This window comes from Marmota monax, unplaced genomic scaffold (genome assembly GCF_021218885.2).
Source record: "Marmota monax isolate L192 unplaced genomic scaffold, Marmota_monax_Labrador192_F-V1.1 WCK01_AAM20220418_F8-fsc00136, whole genome shotgun sequence".
Lineage (NCBI taxonomy): Eukaryota > Metazoa > Chordata > Mammalia > Rodentia > Sciuridae > Marmota > Marmota monax.
The window spans coordinates 868,619-895,910 of NW_026693905.1; the positions used below are offsets into that span (position 1 = coordinate 868,619).

Below are 27,292 nucleotides of genomic sequence, written 5' to 3' on the forward strand. Positions count from 1 at the left end.
ATCCGTGTAAGAGCAAGAATTAGGATTAACTCTTTTTATTCCCTGAAATGGCTCCTCTGAAACCACTCATCATGTTCACTGAAGAAGTTTCTAGTTGACAAATGCAATAGACAACCTCATTCCATAGTGTATTTCATGCTTGGTGGTGTTGACCTTGCCATTTAGCCCTATTTCATGCAGGACTTCTCTGCTGTGTTTTTAAGAACCATTCTGTCCTGGTACATCTCCTGCTTCCTGGCACTCTTTCAAGTATATTAATCTTAACCTTATTCTTCTGCTCACTTCACATATTCTGCTTCAAAGAGTGCATCTATTCCTATTCAAAGTCCCCCTCAGCAAAGGTGTGGAGATTAGGCTGTCCTGCTCTAAATTACTCCATAAAGTACAGAACGGTATATTTCAAAGTATGCCTAACCCCAAGTTAAAGGGGTGATTTGCCATTAGTTACTCTATTTTTCATTTTAAGTGTAGAAGTGGAACACCTTGTTTGTACAAGTAAACAACCACCATCTGCCTAGTACAACCGCAATACAAAACCTGATGAATAAAATAATCATGCTAATAAAAACGACCACCTGTAAATGGAGCAAATGAATCAAAAGCAAATGGATGCATGGATGTATCAATTCACATTGGAAAAACCAGACCACCAAATGAATTCACCCCCTCATTTGAGACCCATAAAAGGAGAAGCACCCTGAACCCCGATGCAGCAACACCTTGATCCCATCACTTAGTCCTTTATCATGAGCCCTGTCCAGGAAAATCACCACAGTGATGAGCCTGAAATCTCTTCTTCTCAGGCTTCAGCATAGTATGGTTTCTTCTGCTCCTGATGATAACACATGACCCTCTTCAAACTTACATCTCAAGTGGACACTATGAACCTGCAATCTGTCTGAACCCTGGCCTAGAATAAGTTCCTGAGCTCTCACTGTTCTGAACTCAGAACAAGTTCTTTGGCTGGCTCATAATCTTATCTGACCCCATATAGTGACTCTTCCCATTCCTGTGGGCTCTCTTTCCTCTCAGTTCAGCCTCCTGAATTCCCATGGCTACCTTGACTCTTTTGTAGCCCTTGTATCACACACACACACACACACACACACACACACGTGTGTGTGTGTAAACTGTGACTTGAGTATCACTCTATGATAGATTATAGTAAGCATTTGATATAGCCTTAAAGAGAGTTGAAGATAAATGTAACAGCCATCTCTATTCATCTGGTTACCTGTATGCACATGGCCCTAATGCACATTTACATCAAAACACATTGTGGACTCAGAGTGGAACTCCTGGCCTGAGGACTAGATGTCTTTCAAGGTGTTACAACCTCTCAATTATAATGCCTTCAGATATATTAAAATACATTTCTAAGGTGAGCACTCCGAGCTTTACTGATATTTCTTGGGCAGTAAGAAAATTTTCTACAAACTGCAGCAACTTGCCAAGATTTCCTCTAATTTAATCAGGCCATCAATCAGCAAGGTTAGGTCATACAAGTTAATATTTATTTACAGCTTAGATACAGTTGAATGATGCTTGGTTTAACTGGAGGCAAAATGTTAGTTCCTCATGACATTTAACAGTTCCTGGAGTCATTATTTTGACAGCATCTATTTGACCTGAGAAACTTCTTGCCTACAGAAATAGTCTTTGAGAAAAATTTGCTTATATAGAAACTCAAGAGTGAAAATGACCTTAAAGGTCAAATTTAATCATCTATTAAAAATGAATATGGGCTTCCAAGTAAGATGATGACATGGAGTCAACCTTCTAACTTTCCTCACTCAATATACATAAAAATGACCATAAAAACAAAACAAAACAAACAACCAAAAAAAAAAGGAATATGTGGGCTGGGGATGTGGCTCAAGCAGTAGCGCGCTTGCCTGGCATGCGTGCGGCCTGGGTTCGATCCTCAGCACCACATACAAACAAAGATGTTGTGTCCGCCGAAAACTGAAAAATAAATATTAAAAATTTAAATAAATAAATAAAATAAATGTATTGACTAATAATTTAAAAAAAAAAAAAAAAAAAAAAAAAAAAAGGAATATGTGCTTGGAAACTAGTGAATTTGTCATCAAATGGCCAATATTTCAAGGAATTTCTGCTAAATACACTACAGAAAAATTGATTGAAGTTTTGTTTTATAGTTTCCTTCCCTATAAAGTGAATAGCAGCATTATAAAGTATCTAGGCTGAGATCCTAGAAAACCAGAATTTATGGAGTTTTTCATGAAAAGTAGAAGAAAACTGCAGTAAGGGGTAATTTTTCTAAAACAAGTGGCTAAAACACAAGCAGAATATCCAGCTCCCTCTAGATTTAAGTGAAGAGCCTTACGGGTCACAAAACCTCAGAAGCAGGTCTTCCTTTGGGGTAAAGGACTAACAGAAACAAAGGACTCTTTAGTCCTTAAGCCTTTTTTTGTGGAATGGGCAAATACAAGTCATCATACTTAGGCAAGTTTCCTATTGAGTTATTTCTTCTTTTGTTCCCCTAAACCATAAAATCTTTGAAGTAATGCTAAAATCAAAAGAAGGAAACAATTTTAAAGAATCAGAGAAAATAGTTCTCTTTTGAAATTTAGTCATTAACAAAGGAGAAAAATTTATAAAGCTGCCAAATCATGTTTCCAAATGGTTCAAGACAGTGTGTTAATACCCATGAAATTAAAGCAAATAGCAACAAGGGAGGAAAATTCTAAGATTAACATAGTATAATGCAGTGGGGGTAGAGGGTTTGTAAAAATAAAATACAGCTTGATAAAGTCCATCTAGGGAAGGCATTGAAAACCACACTTAATTTCTATATTCAATGAATATACATTTTCTTAAGCTAAATATACCAGTTACATGTGATTATATATTTTCCTCTTGTTGTATAAGTAAGTACACTGTGCTCCCCCTATCCAAAAGCCTTTAGATGGCCTTGAACAGCTTCTCAGGTTGATCAGATAAGAAGAGTGTCACAGTTTCCTGAACATGCAGCAGGAGTTTGCTGAGGACCTAAGGGAGCTCAGAGTGGCTGTACTGAGAGCCTCCCTTCCCATCTGCCTCATTATTATATTCCAAGTTGAGAAATGAATGTAGAATCCAATACTATATTCTAAAAAATCTGTCAAGTATACATCGTACTCCAAATACACATGTGGAAGCTGAATATTTGCCTACTATGCAATATGTCAGTTTGAAGCCTTAGCTTGCTGTCTGGTAGAAAGAGCAAGACAGCATTCCATGACAACTCTGTGGAAGTCAAATAATTGCATGTGGACCCAATCAGATATGCTGAACAATGCAGTGGTGGATAGTGTGCATGAGTGCCAACTGGAGACCTTGAAAAAGAAGAGGAGAGCTGAGGTTGCTTCCAGATACTCCAGGGAAAGATACTGGGCAAGCCCCTGGCCTGGGTTATACGTGTGTGGTACTTAATTGTTTACAGTTAAAAGAACCACATGGGACTTTCCATGTCACAATGTAAAATGCAATTATCAAACTAAAAGGGAGATATAAATATAAGTTATTTTACAAATGTTAATTACTAAAGAAAAAAATATATTTTTTTAACTTCACCCCTAAGGGAAGGGCAAAGAGATGAATTGAGGTTGATAAAAATGGAGGAGTTTTGGGAAATCAAATACAGGTTTAATCAAATACAGGGAAATGTCAGAAAGAAAAACAAAAAGATAAATCTGAAAAAATAATTATAAAAATAATATAATTAAATTCCCTGAATTGAAGATATAGAATTTAGATTTAACATTTTCTATTCATAATGAGAAAATGTGTGCTTATCAGGAATCAATGAATTAAGAAATACTATTGATCCATGCTTGAAGGCATCCAATAATTATCAAAATGTAAATTTAAAAAAAGTTAAAACTAGGAAAATCTTGGTTTAAAAGTATCAGTAGAAAGTGATATTATCAACTATAGAATTTTTTAAACATCATGTATGAAAGTAAATCTTGACAATAAACTACATAAGCAAAAATATTTTAACTATCTGAGAAATCATTATATATTACATATCATAAAATAGTTATACTGAACAACTAAAACACACTTATAAAATTTTAAAAATTAGAATAAAGTCAAATAAGCTACTCAAACAAAGAAATGCAAATGACTACAAGAAAAGATCAGTTGCTCTAATTGCAGTTTTAAGCATCAGTGGCACACTCATTACTTATCTGATCATCAGGTAATAGACACTTGGATTATTTCCACTTTTTAGCTATCATGAATAATGCCACTATAAACATTTGAGTACAGATTTCTGTGTGAGCAAATGCTTTCAGTTCTCTTGGGTATACACCCAGGTGTGGAATTTCTGGGTCATATGGTAACTCTGTGTGACATTTTGAGGAAGTGCTAAACATTTTTCCAAAACAGCTATAGTGTTTTAAAATCCTATCAGCAGTGTATGAGAATTTCAATTTCTCCACATTCTCTCCCACAGTTGTTTGTTGAAGTCATTTTAATGGTAGAGGTAGTATCTCATCATGCTTTCTGTTTGTATTCCTCTAATAAGTAATGATGTTGAGCATCATTCATGAGTTTATTGACCTTTAACAAAAATACCTATTCAATAATTTTACAGAAATGTCTTTTAATCATTTTAATACTGTTATCTTTTTGTATTGAGCTGAAAGTATTGTCTTTATAATCTGGATAAAAGTCCTTTATCAGTTATGATAAAGCCCTTAATAATTTGCAAACAATTTCTCCTAATACATGGTTTATCTTTATAATTTTTTGATGCTGTTGTCCTTTGAAACATAAAACTTTTTCATATTATGAAGTTATTTCTATTGTCACTCATATTTGGGATCATAATTTAGAAACTATCATTTAATTCCAAAAGAACAAAGATCCATTTTATGTTTTCTTCTAAGGGCTTTACAATTTTTATTGTTACTTTTTTTTGTACCAGGGACTGAACCCAAGGGGGGCTTAATCACTGAGCCATATCCCAACTCTTTTTTTTAATTGTTTATTTAGAGACAAGTCTTTCCAAGTTGCTGAGACTGGATTGGAAATGGTGATCCTCCTGCCTCACTCAGCCTCCCCAAGCAGCTGGAATTACAGGCATGTGCCCCAGCACCCACCTTATTGTTACCTTTAAGTCTATGAGATATTTGAGTTAATTTTTGGTTATGATGTGAGGTAGGAATTTAAATTCATTCTTCTGTATGTTCATATGGAATTGTTCCATACCATTTTTATTAATTTTTTTAAAAAATAAATGACAGCGGAATGCATTACAATTCTTATTACACGTATACAGCACAATTTTTCATATCTCTGGTTGTATATAAAGTATGTTGACACTAATTCATGTTTTACTACATGTGCTTTGGATAATGATGTCCATCACATTCCACCATCCTTGCTAATCCCCTGCCCACTACCTTTCCCTCCCAACCCTCTGCCCTATATAGAATCCATCTATTCTTCCCATGTTCCCCCTCACTACCCCACTATGAGTCAGCCTCCTTATATCAGAAAAAACATTCACCCTTTTTTGGGTGGAGGGGGAATATTGGCTAACTTCACTTAGCATTATCTTCTCCAACGCCATCCATTCCATTTGTGTTTTTTTTAAAAAAAAAAAAAAAAAAAAAAAAAAAACCTATTCCTTTCCCCGGATTAATTGCCTTGGCATCCTTGTTGAAAATCAACTGGCTCTTAATGTAAATTGAGTTTATTTCTCAACTTCCAATTATTTGTTATTCTAAAGGTCTCTTCTCTTGTCATTATTACAGTGATCTGATTACTAAAGCTTTATACTAAGTTTTAGAATTGGGAAACATGGGTCTTCCATTTTTCTTCTTTTTCATCAAAACTGTTTTGGGTAGTCCCGGTCCTTTCTGTTTTCATATAAATTTTAAGATCAATTTATCAATTTCTGCAAAATAATAATCAAGCTATTGCTACTTTGATAGGGATTGCATTGAATCTATAGATTAACATGAGTTGCATTGTCATCTTAACATACGCTTCCAAACCGTGATGCATTTTTGCATTTTTGGAGGGCTTCTTCAGTGTCATTCAGTGATGTCACATAGTTTGAATGTATAAGTTGTGGTAGGCTGAATAATTCACTCTCCTCCTGCACAGATATGTACATTCTAATTACTATGACCTGTAAATATTACTTTATATGGCAAAAGGGATTTTGCAAATGTGACTGAAGATCTTGAGATGTAGAAATGATCTTGGATTACTGGTTGGGTTCACTGTAATCACAAGGGATCTTAAGAGGAAAAGAGGAGATCAAACAGACAAAAATGGATGTGATTATAGAAGCAGAAGTACAGAGGATACAGGAACAGAGAGAGAGAAAGAATGAGAGAGAGAGAGAGAGAGAGAGAGAGAGAGAGAGAGAGAGAGACACTAGAAGATGCCAAACAACTGACTTTGAAGTTAGAAAGTGACCTTGATCCAAGGAACACGGGAAGCTTTCAGAATTTGGAAAATACAATGAAATAGGTCTATCACTAGAGTTCTAGGAAGGACCATAGCCCAATTTACACCTTTGTGTGAGCTCCATGAAACCCATTTCCAATCTATCTCTAGAGCTATAATAATTTTGTGTTGTTTTAAGCCACTGTATTTGTGGCAATTTGCATCAGCAGCAATAAAAACTAGCTTAAAGTCCAAAATACATGAAGTAAAAGTGACAGGACTAATAGGAGGAATCTATAATTCAACAATAACATTTGGGATGATAAATGGACCATTTTCAATAACTAGGCATAAAAGCAACAACAAACAAAATAGAAGATTTAGTACGATCAGTCTACTAACCCTAACAGGCATCAAAATACACATGCACACTTAACATTCTTTAATATAATATGTTAATGCATATATAAAGATGGTAAATTTGACAAAGTTAATCATATAATGTATTTTTTTTCAGCTACAATGGAATTAAAATGGAACTCAAATGACAGCAGAAAATTTGATAAATTCACAAATATATTGAAACTGAATAGCATACTCTTAAATAGCCAGTTGACCAAAGAAATCATAAGAAAAATTAAAAAACAATTTCGTATAAGTGAAAACAAGAATACACACAGAAAAACTTATGAGATTTTTTATACAATTGCTTAGAAAGAAATCCATAGCTATAAATGGTACATTAACAAATAAAGACATAAAATGATAACGTAAGTTTGTACCTTAAGAAAGCAGAAAAAGAAAAGCAAACTAAATCCAAATGAGGCAGAAGGAAGAAAATGTTATTACAATGGAAAGAAATGTAAGAGAATTAAAATATATAAAATTGACAATAAACATTTGTTCTTTGAAAAAGCAATAAATTCACTACTCTTTAGCTAAATTCATCAAATCATATGTGATTTGATATAATTCAGATTATCAAACACAAGAATGATAAGAGCATCAATAACAAATTTATAGAACTATAAATGATTATAAGAAAGGTTGTGAACAACATGAAACAAAGGTGACAACAAATTAGAAAGCCTAGATTAAATGGACAGTGTCTTACAATTGAATTAGCAACCAACACCTTTCCACAAAGAAAAGTCAAGGAGCAGATGGTTTCAAAGGTGAATTTTGCCAAATGTTCAAAGAATTCATACTAATTCTTCACAAATTCTTTCAAGAAACAGAAGAGTAGGGTATACTTCCAAGTTTATTCTGTGAAGCCAGGATTGCTGTGATGGCAAAAGCAGGCAATGATAACACAAGAAAACTACAGACTAACATCGTATGAATATAGATCTGAATATCTTTTAAAAAATACTAGCAAACCTAAGCCAGTAGCACATTAAAAGGGCTTTACATAATGACTAACTATATTTTATTTCAGTAATGTAACTTTGATTCAACAAATAAAAATCAATTTAATATACAATATTGATAGAATAAAATATGAAAGCTATGAGAAAGTGAATATTCTTGGCCTGATAAGGACATTTACAAATACCCCACAGCTGTAAAAGACTGAACACTACAGCCCTAAGATCAGAAATCAATCAAGGATGTCTACTCTCACCACTTCTAGTCAACATTATATTAGAGGCTTTAGCCAGAGCAACTAGATTAAAAAAAAAAAGAATTAAAAGGCATCCATTTCTATGAGGAATGTTGTTAGGATTTTAATTGGAATTGCATTAAATCTGTATAACATTTTGGGTAGTATGGCCATTTTGGCAATATTAATTCTTCCTATCCAAGAACATGGGAGATCTTTCCATCTTCTAAGGTCTTCTTTAATGTCTTTCTTTAGTGTTATGTAGTTTTCATTGTAGAGGTCTTTCACCTCTTTTTTAAAATTGATTTCCAACTATTTTATTTTTATGTTATTGAGTCTATTGTGAATGGGGTAGTTTTCTTAATTTCTCTTTCTGAGGGTTCATCACTGATGGAAAAAAATGCATTTTATATCCTGCTACTTTGCTGAATTCATTTATTAATTATAGAAGATTTCTAGTGGAATTTTTTTTGATAGTATAAGTACAGAATCATGTGGTCAGCAAAAAGTGATAGTTTGAGTTCTTCTTTTCCTATTCTTATTCCTTTAATTTATTTAATCTGTCTGATTGCTCTGGCTAGAGTTTCAAGGAATGGTGAGAGAGGGCATCCTTGCTTTGTTCAAATTTTTAGAGGGAATGGTTCCCATTTTTCTGCATTTAGAATACTGTTAGCCTTGGGCTTAGCATTGATAGCTTTTACAATGTTGAGGTATGTTCCTACCATCCCTAGTTTTTCTAGTGTTCTGAACATGAAAGGGTACTGTATTTTATCAAATACTTTTTCTGCATCTATTGAGATGATCATATGATTTTCATCTTTAAGTCTTTTGATGTGATGAATTACATTTATTGATTTTCATATGTTCAACCCAACTTACATCTCTGGGATGGGATGAACCCCACTTCATCATTGTGCACTATCTTTTTAATATATTTTTGTATGTGATTTACCAGAATTTTATTGAGAATTTTTGCCTCTATGTTCATCAGGGATATTGATCTGAAATTTTCTTTCCTTGATGTGTCTGTCTTGCTTAGGTATCAGGGTGATACTAGCCTCATAGAATGAGTTTGAAAGCATTCCCTCCTTTTCTATTTCATGGAATAAATTGAGGATTATTGGCATTAATTCCTTTTTAAAAGTCTTGTAGAATCTGGCTGAGAATTTGACTGTTCCTGGGCTTTTCTTGGTTGGTAGGCTTTTGATAGCATCTTCTGTTTTATTGTTCAAAATTGATCTGTTTAAATTGTATATGCCCTCCTGATTCAGTTTGGGCATCTCATAATTCTCTACAAATTTGTTGGTGTCATCAATATTTTCTATTTTATTGGAGTATAAATTTTCAAAATAGTTTCTAATGATCTTCTGTATTTCAGTGCTATCTGTTGTGATATTTCCTTTTTCATCATGAATTTTAGTAATGGGGGGATGGGGAGAATGGAGAAACTTGGGCAAAGAGGAGGAAATGGACAAAGGTGAGGGAAAAAAGGGGAGATTTCTAGTGGCATGGGGGCAGAAAGATGATGGAATGAGATGAACATCATTACCCTAGTTACATGTATGACTGAACATATGGTGTGACTCTACACCATGTACAACCAGAGAAAAGAAAAGTTGTTCTCCATTTGTGTATAATGAATCCAAATGCATTCTGCCGAGATATATATATATATATATATATATATATATATATATATATATATATATATATATAGAACAAATTTTTTAAAAAGGCATCCAGATTAGAAAAATATCATCTGTTTTTCAAAGAAGAAAGGGCAATAAATCTGGAGGCAATATTGTTTTTCAGAGCAAACCAGACAATGGTATTATCTTCCTTCCATCAAAGAGCAACCATAAAGCTACTTTTACTGAATGTTTACTCTAAGCACAGGACTGTGCCAAATGCTTTATGTAAGAGTTTCTCATTTAAATTTCATGCAAACCCTATGAAGTAGCTTATTCCCATTTTCAACTGAGGCTCTGAAAGTTTAAATAAAATGACATATTAGGTACTTTGTCACATTCATACTTAAAAACAAGTCTAACTTTAATAAAAATTACATCTTATTTTCCACCAGGTTTGGCAGCTTACTGAAGGAATGCTTTGCGGCAGTCTTTCCAAGTTTATTTCTTTATCTATGGAACATAAAATTTTACTTTGAAGGGTAATTAACACCAGCAGCCACAACACACAAACCATTCAATCATGAAGGCTTAACAAAGCAAAAAGGATGTCTTGGTTTGTCTTGACCATATCACATTTCAATTGGAGAATGAGCTTCTAAACTCCATCATAAAATATGCCACTGGGCCATGTGGTCCTGAATATAGGGGACAAGAAAATATAGGACTCAAACTTTGCTCTTCAATCTTCCACAGCTGGAAGTGTCACTTCCATTAACATTTCATTGACCAGAATTCAGTCAGTGCCTCAGTTCAACTATAGAGGGGACAGTAAGGTACTATGCTATGTGCAGAGGAAGAGGAAGCAGAGTGTAAGTGCACAGATACCACTCTTACTTGCACATGCTATAAGTGCTACTCAGAAGATCCTCTTTAAAGATAACCTCTATAAACGTTCAAGCCAGCACTTCCAGGACACAGAGTTAAAAGAACTCTCTCTTCAAATTTCCTTCCACAATATTAACTGATAAAACATAAAAACCCCTATATATATATATATATATATGCATATACACACATACACATACATACATGTACATTTCTATGAATAAAACAAAGATGATTAAGGTATAGTCAGTCAAAAAATAATTGATGACACATGGGGAATTAAGTTATTTGCAAATATGTATGAAGCAAAATTAATACTTGCAGAGAAAACGTGGCTTCACTAAGCAGTGGGACTATGGACATATTTATTTTCTTCTTACCACATTTTCCCATGCATTAGTTTTAGAATTAGACCAAAAAAAAGAAGCTATTTAGAGACATGTACTTTTAATTTCAACACCTGGCCCCTTTATAGGTGACAACTACATTAAGAATAAGAGCATAACATACTCCTCTTTAAGTAATACAAAGTAGAATGATTATTTTAAAAGTAGATGTCAAAATAATCTTTTCTAAAATCTAGTGAGTTTTCCAGATCCTGGAAGCATCTATGTCTGCAGCTGGGAATGAAAGCACAATATCACATTGTAGGAAGATGATTTAGCAATATCTTCATTATGTTTTGAAATATGAACACTCAGGTTAATGCTTACACCAAATAAAAAGGTTATCTATGCTTCTGTTTTAAAATAACTAAATGATATACTTGTCCAGAAGCTTTCAGACTATGGTTTTAGGCACTACATAAATACATGAATAGGCAACCTGTACGGGGAAGAGAGAGTATGAAGTATTTTGGAGAGGTCCATTTATTCACAATTCATAAATCAGCTCATAAGGGTAGAAGTTATATTTAACAGGATGCTGTCAGCTCTATTTCTGCCTCAGGCGGTGAACTCAGGATAAAATGCAGCACTGTGAAATTGTTTAAACCTCTAATCCCGCTGCTTTCATTTATAGAGATATGTGGAGAGATACATGCTGTTTCACATAATAAGTTGTACCATACAGAAGAAAACACAACCCCAAGCATCAGCCAACTGGACCTTATATTTTCATTTAAAGCCATGCCCCTGTTATGGAAATGTTCCCTGATAAAGGTAAAGACCAACTAATATATTATTATAGTAGTATAGTGCAAGCTTCATCTAATAATGTTACCCTAGAAATTGATATGCAAGTCTGTGATCCAGTTTCCCAAAGACACTCTAAGTGAGTCAAAATAATGGAACATGTCCATGAGTAAAGGAAGTCGAACACTACATACTTTACATTCCTCAAAAGATAAAAATAAAAACCACAATGATCATTTTAACAAAGGGATTTTATTGGCGTTTCTGGGGGAAAAAAGGTTTTTCCTTCTAAAATAAAACCTAAAGCAAAAAAAGAAGAAGAGGAGGAGGAGGAGGAGGATAAAAAGGCAAAGGCAAGAAAAAAAGAATGAAAATATACAGAATTCTGACTCTTGTCAGTTAAAATATGATGAGCTCGGTACAACTGATAAAGCAATATTTACATTTTTAAGAGTTAACAACAGAGCTGGGGTTGTAGCTCAGTGGCACATTGTTTGCCTAGCACATGTGAGCCATTGGGGTTCGATTCTTAATATTACATAAAAATAAACAAATAAAAAAAAGCATGCTGTCCATCCACAACTACCAAAAATTTTTTCTTTAATTAATAAAAAAGAGTTAAGAACACCTGGATAGGATGTATCTTTTCACATTAATTGTACTCATCTGTTTTTTATCTTATAACTATTTTCACACTTAACTTGGTAAGAACTTGAAATAGACCTTCCGAATTAACGTTTCATAATATTTTTCTAATGGAACTTGGTGTAACCCAGACATCACAATGGATTCTTCCCTTCCTAACTCATTGCACTCAAGGCTAACAGTTTTATAACAATTTTTGTGCTATCTCTTTGAGTTCTCAAAATTCCTATCAAGAAATAAGAAGTAACAGTAGGTAACATTTATTAAGCATATTTGTGCAGGCAGGAGCACTTGCAATTTTCAGGTATAGTATTTAACTTTCACAATCACCCTACAATGTAAGTATCAATATCACTCCCATTTAACAGATGAGAAAACTGATGAGCAAAGGTGAAGCTAGGATTCTAACATAGCCACTTGAATTTTTGACTCTGTGAGTTGATTTAAAGTATGACTTCTCTCTTGCAATAGGGCGTACCTTTCTAGCTTTGGGCTCTAGACATTTCACACTTTTAATAGTGCAAAGATAGTGTCTATGCACAGTCCCTGCATTGTTTTACTCACTTATTTTCAGCAACTGATGAATCATTTTCAGCAACTAATTCATCAGTCTTCCAAGTGAAATCAAAGTTGCTTAATCTTGTCAGTGTCTGATCTCCATCTAGGGGTCCATGTCCTATAACAGCACATTATTCAGTGTCTTGAAATACTAGTCCTACACTAGTCCTACTAAGCAACTTAAAAACTTATATTCAAAAGAACTAATTCTACTATAAAAATGACAATGATATGTATAATATTATTTTGAATCTATAAAGCCTTTGGGAAACTCTTTTATAATAAAAAGTTTTAAATGCCTTCAATTTGCATAATATCTACATAATGTGCATATAAAACTTAGAGTAAAAAGCTTTCCAATCAGGGCACATTGGCATGCTACTTAGGACACTGGGAGACCAGGAGGCTGAGACAGGAGGATCACAAGTTAGAGGCCAACCTCAACAACTTAACAAGACCCTGTCTCAAAAAAAAATAAAAATAAATAAAAAGGGTTAGGGATATAACTTAATGGTTAAGTGCCCCTGGGTTCAATCCATAGGACAGAAAATATATACACATAAATGTTTCCACATTCATTTCCTTTTTCTGAGTATAAGTATGTTAGAAAATGTTGGTGTGACTACAATTTAATAAAAATAATCATTATTATTAAGGGGAAAAATATGGTCAACTGCAGAAGTAACTAGGCTTCCATACTGTGAGAGCTTGGGCAGACCCCTGCACTGTTTGGGTGCATTATCTACATTCTTACCTGTTTGGCTCTATATTAACCACTTTGACCTATCTCCTTTCAACACTTATTTTTGTGCCCTTAATTCTGTGGCATCCAGTTTTATATCCACCTGGCAGAGCTTTATTGCCAGCTGTTTCAAAATCCATTTCCCTTCTCAATTTCAACACAGGAAGCTTAAAAATATATGCAAACATATGTGGCTCAACAGGTATCAAAGTTAGATTTTATGCAACCATTTTAAGTATAATATATATGATATGATATATACACACATGTGTCTTTAGAAACTTCTCAAAAGAAAAAATATCAAAAAGAGAGAAAATAAAATTTAATTTTAATTAATATATCATAAGATATACTTATAGTTGAATTGTTTTTGTATTCCTTGCTTTCCAAATAAAAAATCTTACTTATTGTTCACTACTTTTTTTGAACATTGAATTTCATTTTCTACACTCTTGCTTATTAGGCTTAAAATGATGTTTATGCATATGTTTAACACTAGTAATAAAATTCCTTTTTACTTCCTCATCTTTGGAAAAAATTAACAAACCTGAAAATTAACTTTTATTTCCTCTCTCTTTTTTGTTTTATTCTCTTTTCTTTTGATATGTTTCTAAAAACACAGTCTAAAACTGCTAAAGATGAAAGTGTTCATAGAACTTTAAAATTCAGCTTCTTTCACTAATTTTAATCTAGTCTGGGCTCCTCCTCCATTTTCATCAGTGCTGATAATGTTTAATTTCATAGAAATCTACATTTCATCAGAAATTCCAAATATATATCTATTTCAGTTCCTTGTGTATGTGGTATTAACTGCTTCCAAACTGTTTCAGTTTATATTTCTGAGTCTAATTTTATTTCTCCAATAGTTTTCCAAAATGCTTATTTTATTTTAATTCCTTCTTTTATTATTTTTTCTTGAAAAAATTCTGAAGATATGTACATATGTGTGTATATGTGTGTGTGTGTATAACAAACCTGAAAAGTAACTTTTATTTTCTCTTGTTTGTTATTTTCTATTTTCTTTTGATTTTTTAAAAATACATATGTGTGTACATATATGTACACACACACATATATACACACACTACATGTATGTATGTATATATATCTATCTATCTATCTATCTATATATATATATATATATATATATATATATTTCACACACACAATACATACATGCACAGACATTTTCTGGATATATATTATGTATATTCAGAATACATCCTAATTATGTATCTGTAAGTGTTTGTTTATGTGTGTTTGTGTGTGTGTCTAATTTTATTAATTTCTATTTTCCTTTAATTTATTCTTTTGTTTTTCTTTATTTTATAGGCCAGTTTTACTTTTAATTTAATTTATATTTCAATTCATTTTCTTTTTTCTTGATTAATAAGAAAGCATTTTTAAGCTACATATTTAATCTGAATATAGCTTCGGATACTTTTGTATAAATATAGAGGTTGTATCAAGAGTTTATAGATCTTCTTTGAACTAATATTCATTTATGTACTTTTTAATAATTCAGACTTTATGGTATTCATCACTTTTTTATTGAATTTGGGTCGACATTTATAATGTACAATTTCAATTCTGAGAAGTTCATTAATGCTAAATTTGGGTTACAGGATGTATTTTCAAAAACAGAACCACAAGGGAGGTCCAACATGGCAGATTAACATGAGGCAGCATTTCTCTTAGCTCAGCTACTATTTTAGTCAGCTCCTTCACTGCTATGACTAAAGGACCCCACCAGAACAATTAAAGGGGAGGAAACATTTATTTAAAGGCTCACAGTTTCAAAGGTCTCAGTCCCTAGGAGGCTGGCTCCATTCCTTGGGCTCAAGGTGAAGCAGAACTTCATGGTGGAAGAGGGTGGGAGAGGGAAGCAGTTCTTATGATGATCAGAAGCAGGGAGACAGGTCTCCACTTGCCAGACACAAATATATACCCTAAAGCCACGCCCCCAATGCTCCATGTCTTCCAGCCACACCCCACCTTTCTTCATTAATACTGAATTAATCCCATGAGGTGATTAATTCACTGATTGGGTTAAGACTCTCATAACCCAATCATTTTTTTTTTTTTTCGGAACCTTCTTGCATTCTCTCATATGTCAGCTTTTTAGGAGAAGCCACATCCAAACTATAACAGCTAGTTAGAACTAAAGCAGTGTGAATACCATGTTTCTCCAAGGGTTAGAGTGAAAAATCCTGAGACCTAGAGGGGCATTCTGCCCTAGCCTAACCAGAGAATGTTTGACTCAATAATAGGATATAAAAAAACCTCTCCACCAGAGTTTATCGATCCTCCACAATGAGCCCGTTTAGGAGCCAGAGACTGCAGCATGGCAGAGACTATGAAAACTGTAAACCCAGATCTGTGAGTTTGTAGCTAGGTCTGCATAGGCATGTCTGAGCCTAGCAAACCTGTGCAAGGTCAGAAACAGAGATTTTAAACTAAGGAACACAGGATAGAAGGGCTCTCTCTAGCACTGTGAACCTTACAACTCAAAGGGTCTGATGGAGCTGGTTATGGTGGGTCAGAAGGTTGGAAAAGAGTGTGTGAGGATATTTTGCTCTCAGCTCACCCAGGCAGCTGGTCTGGCACCCACGGGGTTCTTGGAGCCCACCCAGACTGGCACTTGCCTGGTCCCCGACTCCCTCTCTAGTCTGGCATCCCCAGTCTCCTGAACCTGCTAAGCCTAGCACTAGTCAGGCCACTCAACAGGGCCCTCTGGCTGCCCAGTCTCTGGTATCCCAACCCCTAACCCCAGACTTGATCCATTGCTCTACTGACTAAGCCTGCAGGGCAGCGACTGGCTCATGCTTCCCCAGTAGACCTTTGGCCAGCCTGCAGGTCACAGCACCAGGCTCCTACCCACCCAGTGAAGACCATCTGGGCACCCCCTGAATATGGCCAGGGCCAAACTTGCCCCACATGCCTCCTTGCTAACAGACTCACCAGGTCCAATACACAGCTTCAGGGCAGGACCACAAAATCCAGTACTATGAACTGATCCACCTGCCCCGAATGTGGCCAGCGGCTTTGTTGCCTGCCTGCAGCCCAGCCCACCCACACTAATCTCTAAAGAAGGAAAATTAGAAGCCTTAAACCCATCCAGATAGATGGGTAGACATACAAACAATATGAAAAAACAAGGAAACAAACCATTCCAAATAACCCAGACTACTTCAAATTAGACTCCTTTGACACCATAGTGGAGGAAATTTCAGAAATAGAATTCAGAAAGTTCATGTTAAAACTGATATACAAGGGAAATTATAATGTAAGAAATAAAATCAGAGAGAATATGCAAGTAGTGAAAGATCCTTTCAACAAGGAGATAGAGTTCTGAAGAAGAATCAGTCAGAAATCCTTGAAATGAAGGAATCAATAAACCAAAATAAAAACTCAATGGAAAGTATCACTATGGGTTAGAACACTTGAAAGACAAAAGTTTCAGGCAATGAAGACAGAATATATAATCTAGAAAATAAATTTGATCATGGGGAAAAGATGTTAAAGAGCCATGAACAGAACTACTAAAGAATATGGGCTAACATGAAAAGACCAAATTTAAGATTTATCAGGATGGATGTAGGCTCAGAGATACAAATCAAAGGAATGAACAATCTTTTCTAATGAAATAATACCAGAAAATTTCTCAAACCTTAAGAATGAATTGGAAAACCAAATACAAGAGGCTTACAAAACTCTGAGACCCACTCCAAGGCACATTATTATGAAAATGCCTAACATATAGAATAAGTACACAATTTTAAAGGCTGCCAGAAAAAAAAAAAAGGTCACCACCTTTATAGTAAAACCAATATGAATCTCACATGATTTCTAATCCTAGACCCCCAAAGCTAGAAGGTGTTGGAATAATATATATCAAGTTCTGAAAGAAAATGGACGCCAGACAAGAATACTATATCCAGAAAAATTAAGGTTCAGGATTGACTATGAAAAAAAAACCTTCCATGATAAACAAAAGTTAAAATAATTCACAATTGGAAAGCCTGCACTACAAAACGTACTCAATAAAATACTTCATGAAGAAGAAATGAAAAATGAAAGTGAAAACCATCAAAGGGAGGAACTACACTAGAATAGCCAATCAAAGGAGAAACTAATTAAAATTAAAAATAAGAAATAAATCAAAATTGCAGGGAATAAAAAGCATATCTCAATAATAACACAGAATGTAAATGGCCTAAACTCATTAATCAAAAGACACAGACTAGAAGATTAGATTAAAAAACAGAACCCAACAATATGCTGTCTCTAAGAGACTTACCTCATAACACAAAGCATGATACTGGCACAAAAACAGAACTGTGCATCAGTGGAACAGAATAAAAGACAAAGATACATACCCACATAAATATGGTTATCCCATGCTAGACAAAGGGGCCATAAATGTACATTGGAGAAAAGATAGCCTCTGCAACAAATGGTGCTGGGAAAACTAGAAATCCATGTGTAGCAAAATGAAATTAAACCCCTATCTCTCATCTTGTGCAAAACCCATCTCAAACTTGTTCAAGGACCTAGGTATTAGACCAGAGACCCAGTGCCTACTAGAAGAAAAAGTAGGCCCCACTCTCCATCATGTCAGTTTAGGGGCTGAATTCTTCAACAAGAATCCTAGAGCACAAAAAGTAAATTAAGAATCAATAAATGGGATAGCATCAAACTAAAAAGTTTCTTCACAGCAAAGGAAACAATCAAGAATGTGAGGGGAGAGCCTACAGAATGGGAGAAAATCTTTATCACCTGCACCTCAGATAGAGCATTAATCTCCCCACTATACAAAAAACTTAACTCCTAAAAGACAAATGACACAATCAATAGTCCAGCAAAGTAACTGAACAGGAACTTCACAGAACAAGAAATATGAATGGTTAACAAACCATTAATACAACATGAAAACATCCCTAGCACTTGGAGAAATGCAAATTAAAACTACACTGAGATTCAATCTCACTTCAGTCAAAATGGCTATTCTCAAGAATACAAGTAACAAATGTTGGTGAGGATGTGGGGGAAAAGGTTCATTCATATATTGCTGTTGGGACTGTAAATTGGTGCAACCACTCTGGAAAGCAGTCGGAATATTTCTTAGAAAACTTGAAATGGAATCACCATTTGACCCAGTTATCCCACTCTTCGGCTTATTCCCCAATAGCCAACATATGGAACCAACCTAGGTGCCCTTCAACAGATGAACAGATAAAGAAAATATGAAATACACGCACACGCACACACACACACAGACACACACACACAGACACACACACACTGGACTATTACTCAGCTATAAAGAAGAATGAAATTATGAAATTTGCTGGTAAATGGATGGAACTGGAAAATATCATACTAAGTGAGATAAGCCTGTCCCAAAAAACCAAGGGTCCAATGTTCTCTCTGATATGTGGATGCTAACCCATAACAAGGGAGGGTGGGAGGGGAAGTATAGAAATTCATTGGATTAGACAAAGTAGAATGAAGGGAGAGGGGAGGTAAGAATAGGAAAGACAGTAGAATTAATCAAACATAAATTTCCTATGCTCATATATGAATACACGACAACTCACAACATGTTCAACCACAAGAATGGGATCAAAATTATAATGGGTTACATCCCATGTGTGTATAATATGTGAAAATACACCCTATGCTCATGTATATCCAAAAACAACAAGTAATGACAAATAAGACCACAAATGATCTTGAAGTATCTATCCATATGCTCTCAATGAAGTAGAGTTCAATCTTATTCCACTGATGAAATCCTGAAAGAGAAATCTCAACAACTTCAATCCTAATGATTATGGTTTTGTATGAGATCTTTTGCTTCATGCATTTCAAGACTATATTATCTGAATCTTCATGTGACAGTTAGATCTTCTCTATTTTTTACCTGTCAATCTACTTTGCCTGATGTTGACATTGTTATGGCTGTTGTATTTGTTGTTTATGCATTTAAGATGTTCACTATCACAAGTGAAACAGGACAATGAAGACTGACTTGGGCCAGTCATATCAAGTAGGATTGACTCTCCCGAACGCCCACCACAATTGGGGGGATGTTACTGTGGCAGAAGAGACAATGACTGTAATTCTGGCTACTGTCCATAATCAGACAGTAGCCAGCTGGAAGTTACGGAAACACTCTACTAGGAACAATAGAAATTAAAAATAAAGAAAATATATGCATTTATTTTTCCTATGGGAAGAACATAGGAGGTAAGCAAATGTTGGTATATACTATGTCCACCAGAGGCCTTTTTCTATTGAGCAAAATCTACCTTATCTTATAATTTGATTATGAGGAAGACTACAATTAACCATATTAAATTCAGATTAAAATATAATTTTTAAATCAAATCTATGTTAGATTTTTAAATTATAGGTGAAGGTAGGAAAATTTATTTCTAATAATGAACTATTTTTTTACTGACTAGATTATATATCCCATAGTAAAAATAAAATGTTGCAAATTTAATTTTCAGAAAGTGTGAATTAAGCAACTTTTAAGATGTTAATATTATACATATGTACACATAATTCATATGCATATATTCTTCATTGATAACTTGCAATCATTAAGCATTATAAAACAAAATCAGAATTTATTCCCACCTTAACTCAATTATTTTTGTTGTTTCTAATAATCACTTATTCTTTTTCAATAATTTTCCAAAAAGAACATTTGTTATTCAATATGTATCACTTAAAACTGCTTATGGTTAAATGTATTTTCTCCCATTACTTTTTCTGTGCACTGAAAAAAAAAAAAAAAAACTAACAGGGTAGGAACATTTACTACAATTCTGCCCTAAGAAAGCACTAAAAGTAAATTCATAGTATAAGTGAATAATGGTGTATCTCACCTCATTTTACTCTCAGTAATTGAGAGGGGAAACAGAAGATCTATTAAAAGGACCATTGCTGGTCAAGCACTAATGAGAAAATTTCTGAGTCACTGGCTGTCATGGTAACAGGGCATTATCAAAATCTGATTGGTATGCCCAGTAGCTACATAAGTGATAGACTACACTTCTAATTGTGTTGTCTCTGCTTGCAAGATGGGCTTCATGTTTCTCAGAGGTGAAAGGGTGTCACAGCTCTGCTTATCAGATGTGGGATTCTCTTCATGTTCATAAATTAAGTTCAAACATCTAGTACTAAGGATAAATTAAATTTTGAGAAGAGTTTTAAAAATTAAAACTAAAAAATCTGTTTAGTTCAGTCTTGTCATTAACTTATAAATTTCTCTATAAGTTTATTTTTTTTCCAATCTAATTTCATTGACATTCATACCAAAGATAAAACAAAGATGGATAAAGAAAAAGAAATTTCATGAAAATGAATAAAGAGTCCTCCTAAGAACAAAATTCCCAAATGGAGCAGTTTAGAAACTGCATCAAGAACTACAGATGTCCAGGAGTAGTTTAGAGAGATGTTAGCAAGAGATGGACTCAAGAATGTTTAAAAATATTAAGAAAAACAGAAAATGGGATTGGTGGTAGGAGCTGACCACAGAAACTGTGGACGGAGCTTTCAGTCCACCAGAAGCCTTGCATCTCTGTGTTTACAATGTCCTTTCTTCTGCCTTTTATCTTTGGGGTAGAAAATTTCAGTGCACTCTGAAAATTACAGAGCTCAGTGTTTTCAGAACTGCTTTACTCTCTTAAATATCTTGAGTGTCCTTGAATTTTTAAAGAAATTGATCACTTCCTTCTGATCTTTTCTGGTAGATGACTTAATTCTAAAAGGAAAACCTGCAAGATTAGCAGAGGCAAAGTAAACACTGGCATGCATTATTGACTGGAAATCCATATGCCTTTTCAGGACTTGTGAGCATAAGGAGCATTAATAATGCTTGCCCTGAGAAGCTTATTACTCTTGTTAAATGCATCAGCATGTGGACTTACATGTACCAAATATCAAAAGCAGTCAATCTAAAGTCAATATAACAAAAGTCAAAGGCACAATTATCTACATGTTTCTAAATTCTATGGAAGGTACAAAGTTGCAGAGAGAAAAGTCATAGTCAAGGCCAGCGGAGTGAGGAAACGGTAAACAAGAGCATTTCCTGTAGGAATTCGGCTATTTCTGGGGTTATGTGCACTGACCTGGGATGGAGGCTGCAGTCTGAAAGCCAATCAGTGTGGCCGAATCCTGTGAGAAGTACATTGCCTTTTGGGAGGCCCACCACCTTCCAGAGGCGATCCTCGCTGCAGGAGACTAAAATGTCTTTGCAGGGGTGGATGATGATACTGCATAGGGAGAGAGAAGAAGTGTCAGGGGGCGGTAAGGGCAAATGGTTTCAGAATGTGAGTACATGAAATGGCAGGGATGGTTCTTTTTCATCAAGGCAGGGTGGTTCCCAGTGCTGTCCCAGAAGTCAGAGGAAGCCCATTCCACATCTACTGTAGCTCTAACAAGAAGAGCTTCTGATCACCATCAATGTAATAACCTCACTGAACCTCAGATTTCTCATTTGCCAAATGAAGTAGTTGGTTTAGAAGACTGTTCATGTCTAATTCTGGCTTTAAAACCATAATTATATATTTTTTTCTTTTAAAGAGGAAATGTAATACCAGTGATATGTTGGTGTTAGAATAGTTGGACCAGTGGCCATGCTTTTTATAAACAATCAAAATTCTGTTCCAATGATAGTTTGTCTTAAATCAGGCAATATCTAGGACAAGATCATGAATAACAACCACATTACCAAAGTTCTATAATAAACACTACAAATGAAACATTAACTATGTGGCCCACTATCTATACAAAGTGAAGGAGCACAAATTCTGTGCTAACACACCACTTTAACTGACTTCAGTCAATGCACAGTACAACAAATTACAGTAATGTATTCAAGATGCATAAAGCAATTCCAATTCTACAAAGGCATAGAGGGAAATGAAAAAGACATATGCAAAATTAATGATTAACACATTAAGCACTATTATTTGAACCAGGCTCTGATCATCATAACTATTTAAATATTGAAGCTAAACTATTCTAAAATCAAGAATCTACAAGGTTAATGCCTGATATTTTATCCACTGCAATGCTTTAATTTTATTTATATAGAGTTCCATCTACACCTTACAATATAATGGGAACAAATGTGTCCAATGTTAAGCACCTATTAAAATACCAGCCTAAATATTAGCAACAAATGGTTCAATTTCAGTTGGGCCATTTCAACTCAAAGATGGAAAACATGTACTTCCCTAGATAGTACAAGGAAACAAATGATGACTTTAGAAAATAGCAATCACATATTCTTTTTTCCCATAATCCATTCTATGAATGGCCGTGTTATTTTTCTTCTACAATATAGATTTTTAGGTTGAAAGAAATTATGGCTCTGGTCCATAGCTGCGTAACTCTAGGGCTTACATGAGAGCAAAACTTTTTTCGTTCTCTCTCTCTTTCACCAATATCATTAAGTCCCCAGTTGTGAAATGAAAAGTCATTTCCTTGGATTAGACCAATATGGTTTTGGAATTCAAGGAGTATCTGTGTTAAGTTCACAGCACTGCAATCGCTATGGAAAAGGCCTTCTTTCTAGTGAAACACTGTTTCATTTTTTGTAATATTTTACTGCTCAAAATAAACACAGTGGAAAGAAAATTATTCATTTTGCAATTCATCATAATGTTGGTTTGTGACTTTCAGAAGGCCAATTCAAGAAAAAATTTATTATAGCTCAAACTGGGTAGAGGATACATTTATGGAACTTAATTAGAAGAAAAATATGATGAGAGGTAAAAATGTCAGATTGAAATGAATTCTATATTCAAATACATACAAGAAAGCAAACCAAATCCTTGAAGCTACTGAGGATGATGTATGTTGGTGCACAGCTTCCCTGGCAGACACATGCACACTTGACTAGATGATAAATTACCCTCTTTAAGTGAAGATAACTAAAATCATTGATGTCTTTACGAACTTTGAAAGATAAGTTTCCAAAATGACTTTTGTGAGGGGAGCTATTTGTAGACGTTAAGGGAAAAACAGAAACCCGCTAGTAGACAATCGGTTTAGAAGTATTTTCCTCCAATTCTCCTTCCTTCCACTTTGTGGACTTCTCTGTACCATGGTGACTTCTATTTCCACTCCACAGAGACTGGTTTCCTGATTCCTATCTAATGTCTAACATATGCTTGTGCATGCACACACACACACACATACATAAACACATAAAGTAGCCCTCCTTGTATTTCACAAAAAAAGAAAGGAAACTAATAGAGTGGAGGAAGGAGATGCAAAGGGAGGTAGGAGGGGGGTGGGTATGGCAGTCCTGGGAACAAAAGCTACTCACTGATGCTGTGTCCATGTACAAATGTACCACAATGAATCATACATACATACACATGTATTTACACATAAATTATAATAATGTACTAATTAAAATAATAACAATGATAGAAGAGAGCATGTGAATCATGGGGGGGGGGGTGGAGAGAAGAGAAAGGGAAGAGAAGGTACTAGAGAAGGGGATTGAGCAAATAATTTTGTACATATGTACAAATACAGAATAATGAATCCAACTACTATGGAAAAATATAGTGAACCAATTTAAAAAAGTATCCCTCCCCCTTATCTGTGAGGGGTATACTTCAAGACCACCACTGGATGCATAATCCATGGATAGCGACAAACTACATCTACAGTGTTTTCTCCCATCAATACATACCTATGATAAGGTTAAATTTATAAATTAGACACAGTAAAAGATTAATAACTAATGACAAAATAGAAAAAATATAACACACATTTTTATGTTCATGTAGTCCATTAAAAAATTTGCTGCCTATCTTAACTAAGCACTTAATCACACACTGTGGCAATAACTTTTGAAGTTTGAGGTGTGATAGGAATGTTGGTGCAAATTACTTTTCCTTCTTCATAATTTCATTGTCAGAAGATTTGGCCTTACACATATATTTTATATAACATTTGAGCAAGAAAATAAAGATTTCAAATGCAACATATAGTTCATCTTCCCAGAAGCCTATGTAAACAGATCATAGGATCCATGCCACTAACACCCTGTGGTTTCTCCTACAGCATCAGAGCATCTTAACTGCAAAGGGTAGGGTCTCCTAGTCTTCTGAGACTGGTGTCTGGTGGTACCCAGCTCTGATCTATATGCTGACAGTTCCTAGATATATATTATAAAATTATATATAATTAAATATACATAAATATATCTATATATACTATATATACATATTCTACAAATGTGTGTGTGTATATATATATATATTCTGCAAATGTATATATATGTACATTTATATATATATATATATATATATATATATATATATATATATATTCTGCAAATGACCTTTCCTGATAATTCTGCAAATATCTCAGTCAGGCACTGATTTTCAATTTTTCAAACAATATAATATTTTAGGGCATCAGTAAGTCTTAATAAAAAAGACCCTCAATCAAGAATTGCAAATCACAGTACAGATAACTCATGGGACATGAGCAACATGGGAAACACATGTTAGAGACACAAACCAGAAATACTTCCCCACATACAGACATTCAGCATTACTACCAAATTCATAATGAGGCACTTGTCTGACCTCAACAACATCATCATTATCATCATCAACCTTTAATGGTAATAATATCTAACATTGTTTGAAAACTTAATGTATCTCAACCTTTACTAAAGGGTTCTTACTAGTAGAATGAAAGCTCATGAGAGCAGGTGTTTATTTAAATATTTTGCTATGCTCAAAACATATGTGGTTGGCACATAGTAGCTAGTCAGTAAATGTTTGTCATTGTATGACTACGTGCTTGATGTTGGTTCTTTTAGTATTGTTATTTTATGTCTAAGTAGACAAAGGTCCAGATGTTATGTAAATTGCTCAAGTTCATATTCAGTAAAATGGATGAAGGCTGACTTTGAATCCAAGATAGTGTGGCTTTGAGGCTCATGATTTCAATTACTTCTAATAAGTATGAATCTTTCCTTGTTTCTGTATATTATAAATAACAATAATTCTTTTTCTAGAGCTGTCATATAATAATTATCATTCCCACTAACTCTTTAAGCCGTTTATTATTATTACATCTGAAGTAATTAACTTGTCTAGGAACTGTCAGCATATAGATCAGAGCTGGGTACCACCAGACACCAATCTAAAAAGAATAGGAGACCCTACCCTTTGCAGTTAAGATGCTCTGATGCTGTAGGAGAAACCACAGGGTGTTAGTGGCATGGCTCCTATGATCTGTTTACATAGGCTTCTGGGAAGATGGACTATATGTTGCATTTGAGATCTTTATTTTCTTGCTCAAATGTTATAAGTCTTATATTGTTTATTAAGCTGTCAGAGGGTATTGACATTTTATTCAGTTAGTTTAGTAGAAGTCTCTATAGAGAACAAATGTAAAAGAATATTTAATAGGCATCAATTCCACAGGCTATTTGCTCATTGAAGATTTCCCGACTATATTCAGGTCTCAATTTTACCATTCTGCTTATCTGAAAATAATCAGTCTTTTGAAGAATCTGAAGAACAGGAATAACAACTAATACCTTATAGGAGTCAGTTCCTGATCCCTAAATTGTATATATTAACTCATTGAATGGTTATAATACTCCTGTGAGTTAGGTGTAATGTCATCTCCATTTTTGAACTGGAACACACAGAGGTTAGGTGACCTGCTCAAGATCACAAAGCCAGGAAATGTCACAACCAGGATGGATGAGGTTGAACAGACTGTCTCTATAGACCATCTTTTCTCAGTATAGTGAACTTGGAACCTCAATTGTCTTTTCCTTTTTTTGATGACAATAACAGACAATGTTCTCATTTACTGAGATTCATTTTAAAAATTCTAAAGAACTTGTTTCTGAGAACATTTTCTAATAATGTGTCAAGAGCTACAACTATTATGACTTGTTCTTTTCTGGAACCTAGGCACTGGATATGTCCAGAGTGATGGAGTGGTAGATTAAACAAAGACAATTGAGAGCAAAGTGCTTCTGGTCTGAAGCACAGGTCAGCAAGTTTTCCTGTCTGGAGCCAGATGAGAAATATTTCAGGCTATGGGTTCTATTCTCTGTTGCAAGTATTTAATTTTGCCTTAGTAGCATGGAAGTATCAATAGACAAAACAGAAATGAAAGAGCATGGTCTATTCCAATAAAAATTTATTTGCAAAACCAAGTGATAGGCCAGATTTGACCCAGAAGTCATACTTTGCTGATCCCCATTTCTACAGCATTTGCATGATATGGAATAGACAGGTGTTTCACAGTATGGGCTCTGGAGGAGGATGTGAGTTTAGACTCTTGCTCCAGGCTTTACTAGCTGTGTATCTTTAGATAACTCCCTTCTCTTACTTTTGCCTCAGCTTCTTATCTGAAAAATGAGAATACTTAAGTACTGGTAGCACAGATTTGTTGTGAGAATAAAGAAAGTAAATACATGGAAAGGGCTTAGAAAAGTGCCAGGTACACAATGAAAACTCAGTGAATATTATCACTAGGGGCCAGCCAGCCTAGATTTGAAAAATGACTTAAAACTTATTTACTAGCCGATTGTGTTGTAGAATCTCTCAACCTTGGCTCATTTGCAAAAAGTAGATAAAAGTAAAAGTGATTCACAGGACTGTTG

At 34.5% G+C, this 27,292-nt stretch overlaps 1 protein-coding gene across 2 annotated transcripts in view; it reads right to left on the reverse strand.

Annotated features, from left to right (window-relative positions):
• The window catches only part of Spag16 (sperm associated antigen 16), a 719,050-nt gene that overhangs the window by 231,077 nt on the left and 460,681 nt on the right, over window positions 1–27,292 (reverse strand). For both annotated transcript variants that reach the window (XM_058585177.1, XM_046462926.2), the window contains one exon: window positions 21,759–21,902. In XM_058585177.1, coding sequence (XP_058441160.1) covers window positions 21,759–21,902 — 144 coding nt within the window. The remainder of the gene's footprint in view (window positions 1–21,758; window positions 21,903–27,292) is intronic.